Raw genomic sequence first — 25,490 nt, forward strand, 5'->3', positions numbered from 1 at the left:
TACTTACTTGAACGTCTGGGTGATTAGCTAGTAGCAACAGTGTGTACGTTAGACATACAGCTGTTGTATCGTGACCCTGTAAAGGTTTATGTTTTATTTTTTTTTCTCAAATGATTAGCTATTTAATCTTAATTATTATTTTATGTCGAGTAAGCATTAAATATTTATGTGTCCATGTTTACTAAACGTGCAGTGACTTTACGACTTATACGCGGTTGGGATTATCAATTGTGCTGCCTCTAATATCTTTTATTTTATTTATTATGATGAACTTACTTCAAACATGAATGTGTCGACTTCTTCCTGAATACCAACGTCATCTATTAAACCTTCATTTTGTTTGGCTATTAACAAATCCAGCATGGCCGCTCTTTTCTTCTTCACCAAGTATTCATCTTCGTTGTCTTCTATTGTACCGACTTCGTTGGCTTTAATGGCTTCTTTTCTTTTCTCTATAATACTTGTTGTGAAATCGTGAACTATATTCAAGTACTTCTTCTGACTCTTACCGAGCCATGTCATGTTAAAGACGAAATCTGAGTATAAATACACGGTTGAGAATCGGTATATGATATATTTTGCGAGATCGTATATAGCCGTTTTATACGCAACACCTTTTTTTGTTTTCTCTGCTCTTAGATTTGTTCCCATTGCGGTTTCTGAAATGTCAGTAAATATAATTTTTTGTTGCCATTGTGGGGACACAATATATTGTATATCGATGTGATTATGTGTCGTTATATTATATCGATGTTCGATGCATGTGGTGAACAAACATGTGAACTAGACATTAGTGTGTTCTTGGTGCAGCAACCCGAGTGGTCGTTTACGTAATAAACGTAATCCAGTTAGCAAAAGGATTTTATTTATGAACACTCATTCTAGTTACCCTAACGTAATAACATAGGGTGTAACACCATCAAAGTTGAAACTGTAATAATTGATAAGACTTTAACGTACTTACCACAAATTGTATTAAGTGTATATTCGGAGATCGTTGAAACGATATCCACTGGATCCCCTTTCGTGTCTCTTAAACATTCAATTAGTGCTTTGTCATTGTCTTTCATTGTAGCGAAATATTTTTGGAGCACGTTAAAGTGAAATGCCGAAGTCAGGATCTTGCGACGTCGCTGCCATTTTGGACCTATTTTTTTTTTGAAAAAGTTTTAAAGTGATGTTATAAAATATAAATGTTTGGGCTTTTGTCTGTTTCATTAGGTACGGTAATTGCTTTAAAATTGTATGATTACCATTGCTGACTAGTAGACCTTCTTGAAGCCAAGGACTTAGAAACTTGTATACGTCACCCTTCTCGTGATGTTTCATACCAGAAGTTATTATCTGAAATAATATTATAGCTGAATTTGCGATTGTGCTACATACTATATACTATATATTACACACTATATAGATACTATATATTACACACGTGGGAGAGCCATGCTTCGGCACGAATGGGCCGGCTCGACCGGATAGCGGAGAAATACCACGTTCTCACAGAAAACCGGCGTGAAATAGCGCTTGCGCTGTGTTTCGCCGAGTGAGTGAGTTTACCGGAGGCCCAATCCCCTACCCTATTCCCTTCCCTACCCTCCCCTCCCCTATTACCCTATTCCCTCTTAAAAGGCCGGCAACGCACCTGCAGCTCTTCTGATGCTGCGAGTGTCCATGGGCGACGGAAGTTGCTTTCCATCAGCCATTTGCTCGTTTGCGGGGGGCAAACGAGTTACGTTATTTCATAAAAAAAACTATTGTTTCTTCATTAGTTAACTGACTTTGAATACTTAAATGGCTTTTTATGAGGGCTTTTTAGTAATGTTGTTAGGTGCTAAATAAAACATTATTGTTGTTTATTAATTAATGCTAATCTCAGATGCTAATAGTATCAGTAACTTTTTTTAAATGCTTACCTCCACATCTTCCGGGTTGTATATGTTAACAAACGACACTGGATACGCATGTATCGAGTATATGCCATTAAACTTCTTTGCTTTATCTCTCACATATTGAAACAGTTGCGCTTAAAATAACTCTTTGTTAAAATTTTAATAGTTTCAGCGTAAAATTTATGTTTTTACCCAAAGGGTAAAAACGGGACCCTATTACTGAGACTTCGATTACTGTCCGTCTGTCTATCTGTCTGGAGGCTGTAACTCAATAACCGCTATAGCTAGACTTCTGAAATTTTCACAGATTGTGTATTTCTGTTGCCGCTATAACAACAAATACTAAAAACAAAATAAAATTAATATTTAAGGGGGGCTCCCATACAATAAAAGTTTTTTTTTTACCTTTTTTGCTCGTAATCAATAATGGCAACAGCTAGGCACTTGAAATTTACATAAATGCTTTAGTGATATGTATACTTTAACAATTGATAATAATATTTAAATAAAATAAAAAATTAAGGGGGCTCTCATATAAAAAAAATTTGGCCTATTTTCCTGTTTAACGGTACGGAACCCTTCGTGCGCGAGTCCGTCTTGCACTTGGCCGATTATTTATAAATATTTGCAATAGCCCCTTAATCAAACTATGGTTTGATAAAAACTAAGACTTACCTGGAGAGACCATTAAATCCCAAGCATTGCCTATAATGAAATGACGCTTTGGCCCAGGTATTTGGAGAATTTTACGTGATTTAGCATTATAATTGAATATAAGGTTAATAACTACTAATAGTATAGCAATTTCAAGTAAAAAGACGAACATTTTTAAATTACTATTGTCATCTGGGTCCAAAACAATCCTTGGGCCGGCGCCGTCTTTGGAGTAACCAGAGAAGATTCTGTTTCGCACTTATATGACTCTTATTGCAAGAAGATAAGATAGACTAATCAAACCCACTCTGGTTATCTGACAATTAATATTTTGATTGTTGTATAATGTTATCGCTGGTGTAATTTTTTTAAGCGAAGCAGGGTCATCTGGTTCAATGTTTACCTTTGGATAACAATAATCTACACTTCTACACTTACTATTATAAAGAGTAAAGATTTTGTATTTTTATATATATGTTTGCAATGAATAAACTCAAAAACTACCGATTCCTAAAATTCATTCACCAAAAGCTACATTCACCCTGAGTAACATAGGCTATATTTATTTCTAAAAACCGGCCAAGTGCCTGTCGGGCCACGCTCAATAAAGGGTTCCGTAGTACCGCTATTTATTTTTATTTTGGTATGGTCAATGTATGTACATTTATTACATGTTTTACACTACTAACAATATCATCTCAGTTACTTTCAAAGGAATTTGAACGAAAAGTTCCTTTATACTTCGCCGAATAATTTTTTTTAGTTGATTGACTATTCTCTCGACTATTAATCAATAACTTATGAAGTCTTCTTAGCCGGGATAGTTTTACTTTTAAATTCAGCATATTTCCTACTCCCGTGAATTTTTTCACATTTCAGAAGCAACCGTTTAGCTGGTATAAGGGGGGAGGAGGGACACTGGACTCAAAAAAATTTTTTTTAAGATTTCATATACCATTTTGTCGGCACCATTAATTTGTGCATTCATGCCAAATTACAGCTTTGTAGGTCCTATAGTCTCTGAGCAAAACCGCGGACAGACAGGCAGACGGACAGACGGACGGACAGACCGAAACCATAAAAGTCTTTGGTGACTATGGAACCCTAAAAAGATAAGGGATCCTTACTAAAACTTAACTAATGTAATCTAAGGTTATTAAGAGTATAAAAAATCGGCAAAGTGTGAGTTGGACTCACGCACGAAGGGTTCCGTACCATTATTGAGCAAAAATAGTAAAAAATAGTGAGTTTTGTATGGGAGCTCCCCTTAATTATTTAATTTTATTTAAATTATATTATTAATTATTAAATACAGCTGACTATTTTGTGAACATTTCAGGTGCCAATCTGTTGTCATCATTGATACCGAGCAAAAAATGAATGAAAAATCACGTTTGTTGTATGGGAGCCCCCCTTAAATATTAATTTTATTTTACAGCCTGGAGACATACAGACAGACAGACAGACATCAAAGTCTTAGTAATAGGGTCCCGTTTTTACTCTTTGGGTACGGAACCGGGGAACCATTTTGGAAGAGTCTCTCTCGCAAACTATTCAGGTTAGAAAAAGTTTATATCAGAAACTTCAATATCCATATCGATGGATAGGTCTTCAAAAATCATATTGATCAAAAAAAAATCATCTAACCTAACGCATAGGTTAGATGATTTGTTTTTTATTTTTGATTCAGTTTTTATTTTTGATACCTATGGGGACCCCTAAAATTTTTAATAATTTTTCCATTTTTGTATCAAAATCTTAATGCGGTTCACATACTACATCTACTTACCAAGTTTCGATAGTGTAACTCTTATAGTTTCGGAGAAAAGTGGCTGGGGCATACGGACGGACAGACAGACATGACGAATCTATTAGGGTTCCGTTTTTGCCATTTGGCTACGGAACCCTAAAAAGTGCCCTAAAACGTCTTTTTTTAAACGGAAACTATTGATGATAAATAATAACTAGCTAGCTCGGTATTCGATAAAACACGAATAAAATGACATTTTCTAAAAATGATTCCTGGCTAGATCGATTTATCGCCCCCGAAACCCCCTATATACTAAATTTCATGAAAATCGTTGGAGCCGATTCCGAGATTCCAATACGCTACTTGACCTCATTTTTTTCTTTATGCTAATCGCTTCATAATCATTCATTATTACAAAAAAAGCTAATATTTTACACAGTAGAAACCCATAAAAATGTTAATTGAAAAATATGCCTTATAAATGGCGCCGAAAACACTGTCCGCCATAGTGTGACGTCATACGTTTTGTATTTTAAGCTCTCTTTATTGAACATTTTTATATACTAAATGTACGCGTCTAAATGTGCCCAAAAATTATAAAAGAATAAAATAAGAAATTAGAAATCATTTGTAATGTTGAAAACTTTTGGAGAAAAGTTTTGGCCATTTCATTTCCCGTCTACAATAAATGGAGATAAATTATAAAACTGATGTTTTATTTGAATTATTCAAGAAAATATATTTTACAAATCTTTCTAGGCTTATTTTTATTATTTATGTACAAATAAACTTACATACAACGAGCGCGATAAATAAAAGATATTAAATTACGAATAGAATGACGTCACATCCAATTCGGAAGTACCGCAAAAGCGTTTTCGTCAGTACAAATCCTATTTTCATAAAATCATATTTTCAAATCGACTTTATTTATCAATCATAAGCTTTTATTTGATGATAAGGGTGAAATACGGTTTCCTAGGCCAAGTTCTACTAGAAATATGTATTTGTTTAATTAAATTGAATATAGGTCAAGTAGCCTATTATGAAAAATTTGAGAGGAATCTTATATCTATATTATAAACGCGAAAGTATCTCTGTCTGTCTGTCTGTCTCGCTTTCACGCCAAAACTACTGAACCGATTGTAATGAAATTTTGTACACAGATAGTCTAAAGCCTGAGAAAGGACATAGGCTACTTTTTAACTAGAAAAAGGGGTTGTAAGAGGGTAAAAATGCGTAAATTTGTTCAAATTAAGTTAGTTCCAAAAAATCATAATAGATGGCGCCGTGCCGTCTCCTACATGGACGCCAAAAATTCATAATAGATGGCGCCGTGCCGTCTCCTACATGGACGCTTGCTCAAACATATTTCTATAAGAGGTGGTATCATCTTGCATCGAATTTTCGAGTTTTTCGATTGCTAATTATCTTTTACGTTATTAAATAACTCAGTACGGTACTTTATCTATGCAGTGACGTAACCCTAATGATAAATAGTTTATGGGTAAAGTTGTGTAATTGGGGAGCTAAATATACTTACTTTAAAATTTGGCGTAAATAAAGTTTATTTTAAATAAAAAATGAAATAAGTTATGTGCACACTGCACAGCTGTTTTTGGGTGTTTTGATTTAAGGGGTACCAGGGTTTTTTTTAAAAGCTTTTGACATCAATTTTGTTGACATCGCGCGCTATAAACTGAAGTCCACGCGAACGAAGTCGCGGGCAACAGCTAGTTAATTTATAAACCGAGTAATGTCATGTGACGTCAATCAATATAAAATATGTATACCTAATTTTACATGGGCATCCCACAGGGGCTAGCAGAGGCCCCGCTTTTGTTTCATGTACAATATTATTTTCATACTTTATTGTCTGATGTCTGGAGGCGACTTTTTGCAAAAAACTGTACAAAATTGGTCGCGCTTCTTCCGCGGAATTCTCGAGGATCCTCCGGTTTTTGGCTCCGAGTATTTAATTTGTGTGTACTGTCAACAAAAAGTTCATTGTGCTAGTTACAATTTCGTTGCAAAAGGTCGCTTCCGTTCCATTCCGCGGCAGTATAAATTGAGCCTAAGAGTTTGGTAGGGGTGTGATAAATCAAAGAACATTATTATTTATTACTTTTAAAATTACTTCTTTTGTTTAACGTCTAGGTACAAATCGAACGTAGATTGGCTCGGTGTTTCTTAAGACGATGTCGGCAATAAAAACAATATCTGATGGCTTGGTCACTGGAAGTAGCTCGAAGTTTCTTAAAATTGACGACACAGATGATTTCATTTCCATCATTGCGAATTTTTGACCTGGAACATTATTTAGTTGTTTTAAAAATATTTTAACAACTCATTAGCTGTTCGTTAAACTACTAGATATAAAGCGCAAATGCTTTTAGGTTGTGTCTGTATCCCTTGTATAGAGTTCACTGTGAAAGTAGTAGCGTTGAAAGAGCAATTTGCTCTTTCAACGCTACTTTCACAGTGAACTCTTTACAGGATTCGCAGGTAGACGTTGCACAATGCGTTTGAATCTTATGATGCAGTAAACTGGCAGAAACCGCTTCGACAGGGTCCAACTTGTGTGGTTCTGCGGGGCTAAAATGGTCACATTTAGCAATTCCTCTCAATCAATTCAGCAAATGAATTGTCAAAACTGTCAAACTGACAAATGTCAAATCAGTACAAAAATACAGAAATGAATTGCAAGCAGAGTTGCATTTTGCGATTTTAGAAATATGAATCATATTATGATTCATATCATGATTCTTCAAAGCGACCATTTTAGCCCCGCTGGACTCTGGGTATATCATATAACGTGATCCAAGTCCAAAGTCCAAGATATGCGTCTGATTCTTACCAATGCAGTTTCTGGGTCCGGCACTGAAGGGTATGTAGGCGTAGTTGTGCCGACCCACGCTGTTCTCCGGCAGGAACCGCTCAGGGTTAAACTTGTGCGGATCGGGGAACATAATTTCGTTTCGGTGTAAATCATAGATGTGGATACTGCATAATGTATTCTTTGGTATTTCAAAATTACCTAAAAGTTACACGTGCACGTTATTAGTTTGAATTTCTTGACTTACCAATAGTAATTAGTTTATTGATAAAAATAACCTCGGAGCTGATATTCTCTCTCTATATATCTCGTGTTACAGAAGATGTTTATGGATTAAAAAGTGCATTTGTAATATGCTAAAAATCCACTCACTTAATTTGCAGGGTTGTGTTATTTGTCTCATTATAAACGGTACAGGTGGATAGAGACGCATGGATTCTTTTAAACACAACTCTAGATATTTCATCGCAGCCAAATCATCCATAGTTGCGTCTCTGTCGTCGTTTCCAAATATGCCATGTAACTCCTCAACTATTTTGTTCTGAAATTTTTTAACAGTAGGTAGTAGGTGGGATACGTAGACCAGTTTCTGATGAGCTTCTAAACTTTTGAACTTAATGTGCGTTCAGAGGAAGCGTTTTTCTAAAATTTAGGCGTTCCCAACATTAGGCGTGCGCGTTTCTCGGGCGTGTGAGCGATAGAACCCCGCGTGCGCGCCGAGAGTGCGACGCTTATGCAGGTGCCTTACTCCCAAAACTGATATCGATTTCGATTTTCGATTTCAATGGTTTTTTGACATTTTTTAGACATATTTTAGATGTCTAAAGTGTCAAAAAACCGTTGAAATCGAAAACCGAAATCGATATCAGTTTCGGGAGTAAGGCACCTACGCTCGCGGCACGCACGCGGCGCTCGCGTCGCTCATATGACGAAGTGGGGTCAGCCTTAAGAGTGACACATTAGCTTTTGAGAGCTACTTACATTAGTAAAAGTAATTTTTTTTATGGTTTTTATGGTGGAAAAGGTTTTTATGATACTAGATTAGTCTCGCAACTCCGTTGAGCCAAAATTCGTTTATCGCGCGGGAACCGTACATTTTTCTGGGATAAAAAGTATCCTATGTCCTTTCCCGGAACTGAAAGTATCTCCATACCGAATTACAGCAAAATCAATTCTGCGGTTTGGGCGTGAAGAGGTAACAGACAGACACACACACTTTTGCATTTATAATAATATTAGTATGGATATATCATGAAATAGCTCCGGTTTCTTTAAAATAGTAATTACATTTTGGGACAAAACTATTAAATTTAATCAAGCAATTTTACGTAATACATATTAATATAATATGATATAAGTCTGATATTTCATTATAAATGTCCATTGTCCATGTCTGATTCAGGTCCTAATCCCTTGGTCTTTTTTAAAATTTGTCACATTATTGATGTTATTGAAAGTCTACAAATCATTAATGATAATGAGTAACTAAAAAAAATTTACAAGTTTTACTCACTTGAATGTCAGAGTGATTTGCCAGTAACAAAATTGCATAGGTTAATCCAGCTGCTGTCGTATCGTGTCCCTGAAAGGGAATTGCAATAGGGATGATGACAAGGTCAAAGATTAGCGAATTTTGTTAATAAAATAAAGAAATCACGGTAAAAAAATAAGAAATCCAAAATTTCAGCTTGATAGCATTTGTATTTTTTTTGATAAGCGCCTTCAAAGTTGGATATTCAAGTATTTTTTTTTTCAATTAAATTTCTTAATATTTGTATACAATTCGATAACTAAGCAACTTTTGTTATGAAACCACTTTCATAAACGCAATATTTAATATACTTGTTGAACAAAGTTGTCTCCCGATGCGTACAAACTACGAAAGAATGACGTCATACTTTCGTACCACTTTGTATGGAGCGTTTCGGGCAGGTTTTTTTAATGAGATATTTGTATTGTCATATCTTGGTGAATTTTTAAGCTATCAGAGTCATTCTTTCAACAATGTTTCTATTTTTTAAGTGTCTTTCAACTACCGATAAGAAAAAAAATAGTCATCATGCCTATTATAGTAGGCATGATGACTATTACAATTTGCATCTTTCTAACAATAATTTACATTTTTGTTAGAAGTATGCAATAGGTTTAAGATTATGATTTTAAATGTTTTCTTTTGGGTCCATCAGTTTGGTCAGGAATGATGGGAGAATGATCGTCTAACCGGTTGATTGACGGACTAATATTTTTTTTAATATGTACTTTTCAGCCATCATACTGGCATCAGTCTCAGACTGATGGACTGAACTGATGTCAGACTGACCGTGTGACCGTAGTCTAGGATTCCGCAGCCTAGCTGCTATGTTTGCGTCGGGAAAGATACGAAAGTTCTACATAATAAGTCAGGCGGTGTGGTCTGATTCACACAAATCGTTTATAATTCGTATGTTATGTCATTCTGTAATATTTATTCACAGCTTACCTCAAACATAAATGTGTCGACTTCTTCTTGAATACCTTTATCATCTATTATTCCGTGCTTTTGTGCGGATAGCAGTAAATCTAACATGGCAGTTCTTTTCTTTTTAATACCCAATTCTTCCTCATTATTATTTTCATCACTAACTTCGTAATTATTTAAAGCTTCCTTTCTTTTCTGTATAATACTTTTCGTGAAGCTGTGTATAGTATTCAAATATTTCGTTTGACGTATTCCCAGGATTGTTGAGTAGAATGTAATATCAGGATGGATGAAGATGTTCGAAAATCTTTTCACTAGGTCCTTTCCGAGACTGTATATCGCATTTTTGTACGATTTTCCAAGCTCAGACTCTTTTTCTCTTAGCTTTATTCCCATTGCTGATTCTAGAACAAACGATTTTTTTTCAAATGTCGTTTTACATTTTATATAATTATTATAGACACTATGTAGTTCAGTTTATAATTTTAAACTGTATCATTACCTACCGCAAATGGTATTCAGTGTGTATTCGGTCATTGTTGACACGATATCTACGGGTTCTCCATTACTCTTTTTGAGAGATTCAATTAGTGCTTTATCGTTGTCCTTCATTGTTACGAAATATTTTTGCAACACGTTAAAATGGAAGGCCGATGTAAGAATTTTTCGACGCTGCTGCCATTTTGAACCTGTAAGATAGTAAATTGTTAGAACGTCAACGGTCACTGGTTTGCTTTATAAACCTGAGTTCAAGTTTTTCACCTTTGTAACGTTTTAATCTCTATGAGTCAAACACCTTATTATCTGACTTATGACTGCTCTGGACGCTATCTCACGACCCTGAGGACATAGATAAATCTCGACCACAACATCGAGAGAGGGTAAGACAGGGAAAGGTAAACAAAACAGTTAAATAGAAAAACTTGTAACTGGTTAAAGACGACGACCTTTGTATCCAGTGCTGATTATTTATTATTATAACAATTTTACTTCTAATATAAATGTATAATATATTGTGTTCCTTGTATAGAGTTATCTGTGAAAGTAGCACCGCTGAAAAGGTTGATTTTGACTTCTATGTTTCTATGAGAAGTAAGTACATTAATGTCATGAATTTCCTCATACAATAATTTAAAAAAGTAACTCTTCCAGCACTTCTATTTCCTCAACGGACTCTTTAAGAGGGATACACTAACCTCTTTAGTATTATCGCCCTTTATAAAGTTTTATTTCAATTTTTATTCTCACCTTTACTTACAAGTAGTCCATCTTGCAGCCATGGCTTTAGAAATCTGTACAAGTTACTCTTCTCATTGTGCTTCATACTCGATGTGATGATCTGAAAAAAGATCACCATGGTATTTTTATTCAATACTAAACGATTCCCGCAACTCCATTGCGCCAATTTTTTTTTATGAAATAAGGGGGCAAACGAGCAAACGGTTCACCAGGTGGAAAGCAACTTCCGTCGCCCATGGCCACTTGCAGCAACCGTATTATTATTGCGGCAACCGTATGTTTTTCCAGGATAAAAGTATCCTATCCCCATTGCCGGGACTCTAAAGTATCCACATACCTCGGCAAAATCGGTTCAGCGGTTTGGGCGTGATGAGGTAATAGACAGACAGACTGACCGATAGACAGATAGACAGACAGACGGATACACTTTTGCATTTATAATATTACTATAGATTGTATTCAACAAAAAAATAGGTACTATATCAAATAAAATATTTTTAATTTTTTCGGGCAATACAATTAGCGCACCACATATTCCCACACCTGCAACACCTGTTTCGTTAGTATCGACATTGGTAACCAACCACGAGAACCCTATGACATGATCTCAGAGGTGCCCGAAGGATAAATCCGTTGGTAAATTACTTACAAGATAGTTATGGTGGCTGTACAGTGTACACACTCGATGAGAGCCTCTCGCCGAGATCCTCGGCCGTACATGCCTGTACACACGCGCTCGACCTGTCTCGGGGTGTCTTGACGAGTGTGTACAGCCGCCATTACATACGAGTAGTGGGATACTTCATACTTACCCATCTTTGCTCTACGTACCTCGACATCTTCTGGATTGTAGATGCAGACACTGGACACCGGGAACGCATGGAATCCGTAGATTCCCGAGAACTTGGCTGCCATGTTCCGGGCATACCGAAATAGCTCCACTGATATCAACAATATAATGTTATATTTAGAAAAAAAATAACCCCTTATTCAAAACATCTCACTAGTGCCAGGAATTGGAATACAATAACCTCCTCCTTTATGGAAGTCGGTTAAAAATTAAATCAAATTTTCACGATACAATCATCGTTTCCAGTACTAGATCGGCCTCATGAATCATGACGGTGAACTATTGCTTATAACACTCTTAATCATGTATTTTTTCAAACAAACTAGATCAAAATTGATCCACCCGTTTGTAGGATACGTTGCCACATACAAACATACACACACACTAAAAGATATGTGAAACTTATAACACCCCTCTTTTTCTGTCGGGCGATAAAAATTATAAACACATACGAGTAATTTCGGCTAATTTACAGCTGATTATTTGAGATAATTTATAGTGTAATTATATTTCATTAATAATTGTGTGTAATTCAAGATGATTATCTTTACCTGTACTATATTTTGAAATAAAATAACTGTTAAATCTAAAATACTAACGAATTACAGTAATGTAATTCGTTAGTATATTAGATCAGCAGCATATCTACATATACAAGAGGTTAGTGTAAACATTGTTATCCTTGAAACCATCAAATGAGCCCGTCAAAATGTATGGTCAAGGTCGTTTGCTCGGGGGATGGCATTAATATACAGTGTTAGTGTAAACATCGTTATCCTTGAAAGTTGAAACTTTCAAATGAGCCCGTCAAAATGAACAACTTTTTCTACGAGAACAAAGCTGGGAACTCAAAAAAAATGCCGTCTTCATACCCATACGGATGCCCGGATCGGCAATTTGTATGGGTATGAAGAGGGATTTTTTTGAGTTCCCAGTATTGTTCTCATAGAAAAAGTTGTTCATTTTGACGGACTCATTTGATGGTTTCAAGGATAACGGTGTTTATACTAGCATCTTGTATAATATACAAGATGCTAGTATAAACACCGTTATCCTTGGCTAGACCCCTGGGCTAGAATCATATTATGATTCTAGCCCAGGGGTCACCAATTAGTTTCGCTCGGGGTCCATTTTAAGAAATAAAATGACCTTGGCTGTCCACACATTAAAAAAAATTATTATGCAAACGTTACAAATCAATGAAAAAAGTGTCAATTTTTGTAGCTAATTATCTCTCTGTTGTTAGGAGTGAAATTGGAATTTAATCCTGGAGATGTTCATCAAGACCGAAATTTATTTTAAACGAAGTTATAATCTTTGAAAATGCTTGGTCCGCACACAATGGGTCGGCGCTCCGGACGCGGACCGCGGTCCGCCATTTGGTTACCCCTGTTCTAGCCATAGTATTATGCACGTTGTCTATATGACACACATACACACACACATATAACACGCGTGCACACTACCTATATCTTTTTATATGACAATTATTTTTAACTTACCTTGTGACACCATAACATCCAAAGCATGGCCCATAATAAAAGTACTCTTTGTTGATGGTAATTTGAATATGAGTCTCGCTTTTGCATTGTAATTGAACAACACGTGGATAGCTATCAAAAATATGGCGACACAAAATAAATAAAAGAACATCTTAGCTCATAGACCGATAGTACTGATTTCCAAAGACAAACTAAAGCTTAGTACAGGGAATATCTTTGTTTTTATAGCTCTACAAAAGAATATATTATAATATGTTTAACTTTACTGCAAATGTCGACCCCGTGAACTTCATATTATCTCAGAAAACTTCTCTTAGGGTTCAGCTCGCAAAGGATTAAAAGTGCGTGTCGGGCCACGCGCAATTTAGGGTTCCGTGGTACCGCTAGTTTTTGATAATTTTTGTATGGTCAATGAATGTACATTTATAACGTGTTTTACACTACTAACAACTCAGTTACGTTCGTACGTACGTACGAATCTCAGTTACGTTCAAAGGAATTTGAACGAAAAGTTCTTTTATACTTCGCCGAATAAATTTTTATTTAGTTGATCGAATATAACTTAAAAAACTTATAAAGTCTTTTTCTTTTAAATTCAGATTTAAATTAAATTCACATTTCCAGAAGCAACCGTTTAGCTGGTAAAAGGGGCCCACACCGGACTCGATTTTGCCACTTTAAAACTTCATATTTCACAAACGGATCCCTAAATCGGAAAATGGTCTTAAATACTCATAATATTTAAAAAAACCTATCCAACGACACCCCACACGGTGGGGTGGACGCGGAAAAAATAAATGACCCCCGCTTGATGTGTATGGGAGGTTTATTGGACGTTAACAATAACTTAAACTTTAACTATAACAAAATGTCAAATGAACTGCCAAATCTCTGGTTCAAGTCAAATTCACGCCATATTTGACGATAACCTTAACCGCTCAATTTTCTCGGTTAAAGTTAAAGATATAGGTAGGGCTCACAATGTTGCCATAACAAATTATTTTTATAGTAAATTTGTATAGATAATTCATTTTTTATACTCTCAACCCTATTAACTTTAGCAACAGACATCTGTCAAATTCTGTAGTCATAGTTATAGTTAAAGTTATATATCTACAGTTCTATAGCTAAAGTTACTGGCAATGAGAGTGTGGACGCATACGCTAAGGAAGCTGTTACAACAGGTGCACTAACTCATTACCAGTTATACTGTCAGGATCTGATTCCTGTAGCTAAAAAACATGTATACATTAGATGGAAATTGGAATAAGGAATGGCTAGCCGCTAGCCCATTGAAGAAGCTCAAGTTCAAGTACTTAGTAGGATAGTTCTCTTTGTGAGTGTGGTTTAAATGAGGGTACTTTCAACCTTGGACCATATCTTTTTCTGTTGTCCCAAAAACCAGTCCTACCTTTATAATTTCCTTCCCATCAACATTCCTCTCCCTATCAATTTTAAATCAATTTTGTGTTATGTAAATACCTCTTTTATTCATATTCTGTGTTGTATATTAATATTCGTTCTAATAATATAAAATTGATATTGATGTTTTACTAACCTCTAGATATTATGTATGTTTTAGGTATTTTTAACTGATTTTAAATTATTAGATACTGTACCTTGTTTCTTCACCAGACCTCAAACCTCAAAGTCGACACAAAATTACTCTGACATTGGCAACTCACTGAGGCCGTAAATTTAACCTTAACTATATCCTTACCTTTGACCATAACTGTAACGTTGCGGCCGCATATGCGTAGTGCTTCATGCTTGAGACGATACCATTGGACGATTTGCGTGTATCGTCCAATGGTATCGTCTCATAGGCCATAGCACGAAGCTTCGTACGATAGACATGTGCGGCCGCGGCATAACTATAACTCTGCTGCAACCCATCCAATGTTATGAAATATTATGGCATTTTTAACGACGAAATGGCTCATATATTTCTTATACTAATTTGACCTATATAAGTACTTCTCATGTAAATGTCCTATGAACATAAAAAAGTCGCACATTATAGCTTAAAACACGTAGTCTACGTGTCAGAATGGAGTAGTAACTTTATAATATTCGTTTTACTTATTCCTTGTGTCATATACAATAAATTAATAGATTGGGGAAAAAGTATTTTCGCATTATAGTATTGTTACGGTACATGGTATACGGACACGTGGTGCGCAAGTACATACTCGAACCTTCTAAAAAGGTCCAATGTTTGTTTACGTGTTTACCCTTTATTTGTTAGCGTGTTTGAATTTAGACCTTATGACTGAGTCCATAAGGTCTAAATTAAATTCAACTTACTGCAAGGACGGCAGTTTTATTGTGGTACATGCCCGAGCCGCCTAGAAATTTCCCACGGTTGTTTACTTGTTTACGTGAATCGGGAAATTTCTGGAATTCGTCTCGCCATATAAAAAGAGCCGCAGGCAGGTCCGGCGAGTCAGTTCAGTTCCTTTCGAGCTATCATCGATCGAGGCGATTTCGGAGTGATCAATAGTGAGTGAACCAGTGAAACCTGCGACTTGGCTACGACCTAGGACAGTGATAGTGCTTAGTGATTGGACCTAGTGATTTGTGTTTGGACTTAGTGCTAAGTGTTGTGACCTAGTGTTTAGTGCAGTGTTAATAAAGTCTTCAAGAGAGTCACCAGGTCTTTCTCTCCAAATCCTCGAACCCTAGCACGTAACAACTGGTGTCGGAAGTGAGATTTGGAGATGCCATTGACTCCGAGAGAGGACTTCAAGGGGAGTGTCAGGACAAGGGCGCAGCGAGCTGCTGCCATTGACTCCGAGAGAGGAGTTGCGGAGGCCACACCCACTGGGGACCAAGCTCCGCCCACTGAGGGACAGGCCCCACCTACTGGCCCCGCCCACCAGGCTCCGCCCACTGACCACGCCCACCAGGCTCCGCCCACTTTGGGCGAAGCCCCGCCCACTGGCTCCGCCCACCAGGCCACGCCCACTCTGGCCACACCCACTGGCTCCGCCCACCAGGCCACGCCCACTCAGACCACGCCCACTGGCCCCGCCCACCAGGCTCCACCTACTCAAGTCCTGCCTGCTCAGGCCCCGTCGACCAGCTCCATCCATCCAGCCACACCCGTTGTTTCTACGGCCCCTCAAATGGCTCCTCAATTAGAAAGCATAATTGAGTTAATTCAGGCTTTGCAAGATTCTCAAAGGGCAATGATGGAGTCACAAGACCGCAAGCTCGGCGCTTTGCAAGAATTTCAGAAGGCTGAAATCAGAGCGATTCGAGAATCACAAGAGCAGCAAAAAGACCTCCAAGAAAAAGCACTTGGAGCTATAAAGGATGTTAGTGACACGGTGACTAAGCTTCGTAAAGATGTCGACGTAATGAAAGAACGAGTTACTGGGTTAGAGACGGTTGTGGAAAATTTGAAAACCGGATTCACAGAACTACAGAAGAGAGTAGTGCGCCTAGAAACTACGGGAGTTGCGGTGTCTAGTGGAGTCACTGGTGTGGCGCAAGGACCAAGAGTAAAGGTGCCACCGTACGACGGCACTACTTCTTGGAATGCTTATCGTCGGCAATTTCAGACTGTTGCTACCGCAAACGGATGGACGGAGGAGCAATGCTTGACCGCTCTCACTGTTGCACTCAGAGGGCAAGCTGTGTCGGTTCTGGAGGCACTGCCACATACGGGAAATGGTTTCCAAGACCTGATGGAGGCACTGGAAATCAGATACGGGGAGCGACACCTGGAGCACGTGTTCCGTGCCCAACTGCGTGACAGAGTCCAACGTTCAGGAGAAGGACTTCAACAATGGGCGTTGGAAATTGAAAAACTCGTCAGGAAAGCATATCCAGGAGCCGACACCAAGATGGTCGACACAAATATTGTTCAAGGATTTGTCGACGGAATCAAAGACTTGGAGGTCAGGGCTGCAGTAAGACTTGGTCACCATACCTCGCTAAAGGAAGCATTAGCGCATGCTTTGGAAGTCGAGGCTGTGCGCCATGACATACGGCAGACCCATAAGATCCACAAGGTCTCTGAAGAAGTCAAGGAAGTTAAGGCTTCTACGAGGAAAAGATTTGAAGCCATGTGCTATAAGTGTGGTGAGAGGGGCCATCTTCAGCTAAACTGTCTGGTCGCCCTGTTACGGACAAAACTGATGCCATTTTTGAAAAAGTGGAGCAAGATCGGCATATTAGTAGTTACGATGTAGCTGAAGAACTGGGGATTGACCACAGACATAGATCAAGATAGATAGGTACCGCATGTCGCTCCATTTGTATGAAAAAATAAAGTATGCCCTTTATTATATTAATGTAATATAATGAATCTGTTTTGCTCTAGTAGGTGGCATACGACCACGGCTATCCTTTAAACATTTCCATATCCCTATAAACTGTTTTCTTGTTTCGTACTTTTTAGAGCGTGTTTTAGTAGTCGGGTTTTAGTTTTTTAAACTTTATACTTTATTTTTATTTCAATTATTTTGGGGCTAAGATTCACTCGATCTTAAACTATCCAACTCCTCAAATGATCGAGGATCATGAGAATGTTTTACAATTTATTTGGTTCTGATTCACTACCTGTTGCCCGCGACTTAGTCCGCGTTAGCATAGTATAATAATTTTAAAGGAGATGGATAATTTTTTTCCAAAAAAAGTGTATGTTTAGTTTAGGGTACAATAATTTCACTTTAATTTATAACTTTGTTCCTAAAAAAGGAGAATCAAAACTCAACATTAACGACGCGATGACACTCCCACGAGGGGGGGGGTTGGGGGGGCTGCGCCCCCCCAAGTTTCGGCCGTAGCCCAAGCCCTCCATATAGGTAATTAAATGATAGTCAAAAAGTGTATGTTTAGTTTAGAGTACAATAATTTTACTTTCAACAATTTACAAATTTGTTCCTAAAAGAGGAGAATCGAAACTCAACATTCACGACGCGATAACACTTCCACGAGGGTGGCGGGCCTTCATATAGGTAATTTAATGATAGTCAAAAAGTGCACGTATTTAGTTAAGGGGAGCAGCCCTCAAGTTCCGGCCGAGGGCCAAGCATGTGGAGGACATGGTAATAAATTAATGATACTCAAAAAGTGTATGTTTAGTTTAGGGTACAATAATTTCACTTTTATTTATAACTTTGTTCCTAAAAAAGGAGAATCAAAACTCAACACTGACGACGCGACAACATTTCCAGGTGGGGGACAGGGGGGTTTGGTACAGGCCAGAGGCGAAGCCCCCCACCACACCATTTTGATATAAGCAACATTTACCTCCGACCCTCTCCTACTCCTCCCCCCTCGATCCTTCCCTTCCTATTCCCATCCCCATCTCTGATCCCGATTTTATTATAATATGTATTTGTATAGATATTGTATTGAAGTGATTTATGAATTCTTGCAATTATCAGGTGATTGCTCGTAAACCCGTGAGAAATTGTTAATAATGTTTACATATTTGAAATGTGCTAATAAAGCTCTTTCTTTTGATACCCCACACGACATTGTCAGGAAAATTATTTTTTTTTGTTCTTTACTTTCAGTCCCCTAGATGGTGCTACAGTCAATTTAACGTGATGTCATACATGACTGTCCGCTGGTTATAGGCTACAGCCTATAACCAGCGGACAGTCAAGAGGCTTCTAACGACACCACATTTGTACAAATGCGTTAAGTAGTTTTAAAGTTACGAGGGAACAGATGAACATCCATATCCACATACATACATACATACAGGCCAAAATCATAACCCTCCTTTTTGCTTCGCCGTAGTCGGGTAAAAACGAGCGTGCCACTTTTTTATAGCTACTGCGACATACCGATGATAAGAAAAGTGCCCATTATCTCGGCCAACGTTTCTATTTGAATTTCTACAGCTCAATACGGCACTTTTAGGCATTTTCAAAATTCCGATTAACGTCCGATTCCGATAGCAGACTAAAAAACAGACTTTCGAAAGACGAGCATTGCTCGTCATTTGGGAGCGCGATATTGCACGCGAAGTACATGCACATGCGGTATCTATCATAATCTATGTCTGTGGGATTCACCATAAAACGGTTTTGGCGCATTTGAAAAAAGCTGGGTACACAAAAAAGCTCGATATTTGGGTACCTCATGAGCTCACTGAAAGAAACCTAATGAACCGTGTACTAATTTGTGATTCTTTATTACGACGTAATGAAACCGAACCATTTTTGAAGAAACTGATAACTGGTGATGAAAAGTGGATCACGTACGACAAGAACGTACGAAAAAGATCGTGGTCAAAGGCCGGTCAGGCTTCACAGACTGTGGCGAAACCCGGGTTAACTCGCAACAAGGTTGTGCTGTGTGTGTTGTGGAATTGGACCATCGATTCCGAACTGTACTGCGAACAACTGATAAGATTAAAGCAAGAAGTTGAGAGAAAGCGGCCGGAATTAATCAACAGAAGGGGTGTGGTTTTTCACCATGATAACGCTAAACCTCACACATATTTAGCCACTCAGCAAAAATTACGGGAGTTTGGCTGGGAGGTGTTAATGCATCCGCCGTATAGTCCTGACCTTGCACCTTCAGATTTCCACCTGTTTCGGTCGCTGCAGAATTCCTTTGGCAGTGTCCGATTGATATCACAAGAGGACTGCCAAAACCACTTGTCGCAGTTTTTTCATCAGAAGCCCCAAAAATTTTATAGCAATAGGATCATGTCCCTACCAACAAGATGACAAAAAGTTATCGAACAAAATGGCACCTATATATTTTAGTCAATTGTAAATAACCTTTATAAAAAAACCTTTTGAATTTTTATATAAAATGCGAAAAAACTTGATCCCTAACCTAATATTTTCCTAATGCAATTAATATTACAATTTGATGTCTTTTACAGTTCAGGGTTGTTAAAAAATTGTTTTGAAAGATATAAATAATATTAATATTATTTGTATCTATATACACAGACATAATAATAATACACAGACATATTTTAAATGGCACAGATGTTGCTAGAAGTATATTATGGATGCAAGTGTGGAATTGATTAATTTTTTTTCTTCAAGCCGTACGAAAACACCAAACACAAGAATATTATATCAAATATTTATTAAATTCAAGTACCGACTTTTGGGTTGGAACTTAACGTAGATAGGATCAGTATTCCTTAGCACTATGTCTGCAGTTAATACTACTTCTTCCACCTTGGTCACAGGAACTAGCTCGAAGTTTCTTAATATTGATGAAATAGCCGATTTCATTTCCATCATCGCAAACTTTTGACCTGAAATAAATTTATAAGTAGTTCAATCTTAGGAAGAACAATGTCTCCTAACAATGCCTTAAAACTCTGATTAGATTTATCGTTAACTACTCTGTCTGGTGCAGACGTGATACTGTTTATTAAAAATATAACTGAATAAACAGGTGATGACTACGAGATTACGAGGACTGATGACTAAATAAATAAAATTAAAATAATATATGTTTATTTCAGGCTGTTTGAACCCATATTATGTTAGTAAACAATAAACCTAAAAACTAATAAATTAATTTGCCACCTTCTGGCGCTCCGGGCACATGCACATGTGTATGGATCCAGTGCCCCAGAAGGGGGATGTCCAGTTTTATCGTCGTCGTTATCATCATCATCATTATCCGGCTATTGCTGACGCAGACATTCCGCTATTGGGCCGCCCTCATCCACATTTAAGTCATCAGTCCATGCATCGGAGCTATAACAGTGCTTGTTTGCTTAGTTGTGGTGTGTCTTTTTATCTATGAATGTAATCTTACCAATGCAGTTTCTGGGTCCGGCGCTGAAGGGTATGTAGGCGTAGTTGTGTCGACCCACGCTGTTCTCCGGCAGGAACCGCTCAGGATCGAACTTTTCCGGGTCAGGGTAGAGTTTGGGATTGTGGTGCAAGTCGTATATGTGGATACTGCACATTGTATTTGCTGGTATATCGAAATTACCTAAAAGTATTATATTCATATTGAGTTCTCATATTAGTTGGTAAATATTTGAGCTTAATGAGATGCGCTTTATTTAGTTATTGTTTTTCTTGTAAGTATTACATTTTCATTCTATTGTCGAACAATGAAACTGCATATAAATTTTTGCATACAACATCAATTCATTCGTTATTACTTATTATTGATACTTATTATTGCTAAAATAAAAGTCTTAATGAAGCAACTAGAATCTTGATAGTAGAGAGATACCGAATCGACTCCGAAAAATTGGAAATTATTACAATGCTGCATATTATAGTACTCACTTAGTTTACAAGGCTGTGTTATTTGTCTTAATATGTGCGGGACAGGAGGATACAATCGCACACTTTCTTTTAAGCACAGCTCTAGGTATTTCATTTCAGCTAAATCACCCAAAGTAGCCTCACGTGTGTCTTCACCAAATATTTTATACAACTCCTCTACGACTTTCTTCTGCAAATGTTATAAAACGCTGTTAGACAAAAGCAAAGTAGGATTTTATTTGCGTTTGTTGTTTTGGTTTTGATTTAAAGGTTTTCTGTATATTTTGATTAGAAACATTATTTTAGTTTTTACCTGAATGTCCGAGTGGTTTGCTAACAATAAAAGCGTATACGTTAAACCACCAGCAGTCGTGTCGTGCCCCTAAAATGTGTGAAAAATTAACACATAGTCATTAAATAATAATTACTATTCAAGCTATTTCATCAATTAATTATATTATTTAACTTACTTCGAACATAAACGTGTCGACTTCCTCTTGAATACCTTTATCATCAATTTGACCATTCTTTTGTACAGATAAAAGTAAATCTAACATAACAGTCCTTTTCTTCCTGCCGGTCATTTCGTCCTCCTCGTTATTATCATTAATATCACTAACTTCATTTGCGTTTAAAGCTTCTTTTCTCTGTTTTATTATAGTTTTTGTGAAATCTTGAATAACATTTAAGTATTTCACTTGTCGTCTACCTAATGACGTTAAATAAAAATATATGAAATCTGAATACGCAAAGACATTAGAATAACGCTTTACTAGAAGTCTTCCGAGGGCATAAATAGCTTCTTTGTATGATTTCCCTAATTCAGATTCCTTCTCGCTTAACTTGGTTCCCATTGCAGTTTCTGAAACATAAATTTTTCGTAATTACCTTCACTTCGAGAACATCTATATTATGTAAATACGTATGGAGCTTATTATAATAGAAGTTGTTTTTCCAAGTGCTTGGTAGCTTTTAGTCCCATTTTAAATATATATTTATTGATTTCATTCCATTAAATCCTGAAGGAGGGCTATTTCTGTGTATATTTCCTCGGTACGATCTAAAGCTTAAATTTTGAAGCTTAAATAAAGTTTTAGATTAGTACAGGTTCCCTAGAACAAACTTTTTTTGATTACCATCAACTATCAAGCAAATTTTTCGTGAGTAGCTTCATTTTGATAAGACGAATAACAATTTCCTCTGCGAATAACAATTTCCTAATATAACTGATAATAAAATCCATATTTTTAGGACCATCAAATCAAAATATTAAATCCTTTCTATCTCTGTTAGAAACCACTTTCGAGTTTTTTCGCTGAGGAAATTGTTATTCGTCTTATCAAAATAAAGCTACTCACGAAAAAATTTCTTGATAGTAATAAAAAAACTGTTCTAGGGAACCTGTATTAATAAGTCTCCATAAATGGTAAATTTATTTCTTTAACAAATGTGATTCTTACCACAAATAGTGTTAAGCGTATACTCGGAGATGGTGGTGACGATGTCTATGGGTTGTCCGTCACTTTTCTTTAAAGTTTCAATCAATACTTTATCGTTATCCTTCATCGTCGCAAAGTATTTTGGTATTATATTGAAATGAAATGCCGATGTGAGAATCTTTCGACGTTTCTGCCATTTCGGACCTGGAAATTTTGGAAACCAGTTATAAATCGGAACTCTTTTATGAGTTTTTTTTTAAATGATATAAGGGGGCAAACGAGCAAACGGGTCACCTGATGGAAAGCAACTTCCGTCGCCCATGGACACTCGCAGCATCAGAAGAGCTGCAGGTGCGTTGCCGGCCTTTTAATAGGGAATAGGGTAGGGTAGGGAAGGGAATGGAATAGGGGAGGGTATGGAAGGGAATAGGGTAGGGGATTGGACCTCCGGTAAACTCACTCACTCGGCGAAACACAGCGCAAGCGCTGTTTCACGCCGGTTTCCTGTGAGGACGTGGTATTTCCGGCCGGCCCGGCTAATAAAATTAATATTTAAAGCGGGCTCCTATACTACAAACGTGATTTTTTTGGCATTTTTGCTCGATATCAATAATGACAACAGGTAGGCACTTGATATTTTCACAAAGACCTTAATTATAATATTTCTACTTCAAAATTTAAGAATAATATTAAAATAAAATAAAATAAAAAATTACTAAATTTAATTTAATTATTAAATTTCCCATACAAAAACACAATTTTTGGTCTATGTTTGCTCTATAACAGTACGGAACTACGTAAACAATACGTACTACGTAACTTTGAATCGTCAGTGCTATAAATGGAAGCTTCTTTGGGGTATACTAAACATCCCCTATCTTAATCTGACAGATCCAATGATCCAATCCAAATATATAAAAAAACCCATCATGTGAGAAATATGATTTCTATACCCTGATAACTAGACACATGTCGGAAGCCTATACAAGCTTAATCTGACACGCTAGAGCCCTCCCCAACTAAGTTATTGTCAACGTGCCGTTTGCTCGTTCGCCCCTTATTTTATATCAAAAAAAGAATTATCACTTTTGTTATAACCTGTAGATATAGATACAAGCATAATAATTATTCATTACTTACATCATTTATTTTTAATTTTAGTTATTCGTACATTTTAGAAGAATGACTTAACCATTCAACATACAGTTCGACAAGGCTGTATATGAACGTGGCGAGAAAAACTAACGCTTCTGTCATACAAAAAAGTCATTTTTGACAGACGAAGTCGTGGGCAATAGCTAGTGAGAAATATATATCCAACATATTAATATACCCTTTCTACACCTGTTTGTTAAGGATAACTCCATAAAGTAACGTTAATTACTATTGATTTTGTGAACATAAGGTGCAAAAATAAATATACTAAAATAATCGTAGCTCAGCTCCGATATTACTTAGAATAATTTTTATTACTAATATATGTTTCTCTAATGAAGTGATACAAAATAGTAATGGTTTTATCCCTGGCCGCTGGAAAAAAAAAATGACGCCACAGGTCCATACAAAGTTACCCAATGCCCTTTGTGTGTTAGTGTTTTGTAGCTATTGTGAACTATTGTCATATTTAAGTGTGCGAAAAGGAACCAAATTCAAAACGGTTGAAGTATGGGAGTTACGTTTCCTTAGTTTTTGTCAATGACTGAATTTCTTCGTGTCTGTTGATTGAACTATAGCACTCGTATTGTTTATGTTAAATATAACAGTGTTCAATTAATACTTTGAATATTTTCTCACCATTACTTAAAAGTAGACCTTCTTGGAGCCACGGCTGTAAGAACTTGTATATGAAGCCCTTTTCGTGGTGTTTCATATTTGATGTGATAATCTGCAAGTTTTCAAGACGTGGTGATATTTTAAATAAAATTTACACATAATTATGAGTTCAATTAATTATTCCAGTACTGAAACCATCGTCAAAGCTACCGTAAAACATCTTATGCAATAAAACTACCACTAAAACTCTGAAAACAGGTTTTTGATACATATATAATATATCTCCAACGCTATAAAGAGATATAACTATATAATGTGTCCTGACATCGGTGTGCGATCCTATAATATACGGCATATTTTACCAAAAAATTAGCTGTCAAATTTTTTCTCTCTTTCACGGCTGTAAAATGGCAGCCATTTTAGTTTTTCTCAGACTTTCATACTAATCTGACCAATACTTCTCATGTACCTAAATAACGTATGAACATAAAAAAGGTCTCATTTTAAACTTTCGCGTTGCATTATAATTAAACTTTTTAATCGGGTTGTGTGTCGCAGTGAACCTACTGACTTTCAGTGTATTGGAACACAAATATTGGACAACTCGAGGGTAGTCGTAGAACCGACCGCCCGGTGCAAACGAAGACGTCGCGCTCCTGCAGTCCCCTCGAGACCACGGCCGTTGCAACACGGCCGAAACGTCGAGAAAAAGTATATACTCGTAGTAGCATTACTACTTAAATAAGTCGCGTTAAGTCCCGATTAAAAAGTTTAACAAAAAGGTCTCATTTGATAGCTAAACTAATTGTGGACTACCCTTATGTTAAGTACTCACATACGGTTTTGCTCGATCGGGCAATAATTTCGTCCTCACATTC

The 25,490-nt window shown here is 36.9% G+C and overlaps 3 protein-coding genes across 5 annotated transcripts in view; 1 reads left to right on the forward strand and 2 right to left on the reverse strand.

Annotated features, from left to right (window-relative positions):
* Positions 1–25,490, forward strand: part of LOC121727686 (structural maintenance of chromosomes protein 5) — a 73,021-nt gene that overhangs the window by 15,008 nt on the left and 32,523 nt on the right. The gene's annotated exons all lie outside the window — the stretch shown is intronic.
* Positions 1–25,490, reverse strand: part of LOC121727689 (cytochrome P450 4C1-like) — a 37,099-nt gene that overhangs the window by 8,209 nt on the left and 3,400 nt on the right. The window contains exons 3-9 of one of the 2 annotated variants that reach the window (XM_042115656.1): positions 24,634–24,724; positions 22,861–23,043; positions 21,871–22,262; positions 21,714–21,782; positions 21,422–21,590; positions 20,937–21,116; positions 20,233–20,424 (exon numbers count right to left, since the gene is read on the reverse strand). In XM_042115656.1, coding sequence (XP_041971590.1) covers positions 20,240–20,424; positions 20,937–21,116; positions 21,422–21,590; positions 21,714–21,782; positions 21,871–22,262; positions 22,861–23,043; positions 24,634–24,724 — 1,269 coding nt within the window. In that variant the 3' untranslated portion in view covers positions 20,233–20,239. Of the gene's footprint in view, positions 1–7; positions 77–276; positions 660–20,232; positions 20,425–20,936; positions 21,117–21,421; positions 21,591–21,713; positions 21,783–21,870; positions 22,263–22,860; positions 23,044–24,633; positions 24,725–25,490 lie in introns of those variants that run through there. The other variant, XM_042115657.1, reaches the window with a different exon arrangement.
* Positions 6,440–13,353, reverse strand: LOC121727692 (cytochrome P450 4C1-like). 2 transcript variants are annotated; one of them, XM_042115660.1, is made up of 9 exons: positions 13,179–13,353; positions 11,658–11,767; positions 10,836–10,926; positions 10,094–10,276; positions 9,609–9,991; positions 8,643–8,711; positions 7,502–7,670; positions 7,151–7,330; positions 6,440–6,600 (listed from the first exon to the last, which is right to left on the reverse strand). In XM_042115660.1, the coding sequence occupies exons 1-9, from the start codon at positions 13,327–13,329 to the stop codon at positions 6,440–6,442; spliced, it is 1,497 nt and encodes a 498-aa protein (XP_041971594.1). In that variant the 5' UTR covers positions 13,330–13,353. The 2 variants fall into 2 exon arrangements, with proteins under 2 accessions (XP_041971594.1, XP_041971595.1); XM_042115661.1 differs by lacking the exons at positions 11,658–11,767; positions 13,179–13,353 and adding an exon at positions 11,476–11,531.

This window comes from Aricia agestis, chromosome 6 (genome assembly GCF_905147365.1).
Source record: "Aricia agestis chromosome 6, ilAriAges1.1, whole genome shotgun sequence".
Lineage (NCBI taxonomy): Eukaryota > Metazoa > Arthropoda > Insecta > Lepidoptera > Lycaenidae > Aricia > Aricia agestis.

What these genes read in the sequence shown, in the direction of transcription:
- LOC121727692 (XM_042115660.1), bottom strand. Translation starts at nt 13,329, where the DNA reads ATGTTCTTTTATTTATTTTGTGTCGCCATATTTTTGATAGCTATCCAC. An exon ending in ACAATCCAGAAGATGTCGAG is followed by an intron (nt 10,927 to 11,657) that starts GTACGTAGAGCA and finishes ATCTTTTTTCAG; the next exon opens with ATCATCACATCGAGTATGAA. An exon ending in CGGACCCAGAAACTGCATTG is followed by an intron (nt 6,601 to 7,150) that starts GTAAGAATCAGA and finishes ATAATGTTCCAG; the next exon opens with GTCAAAAATTCGCAATGATG.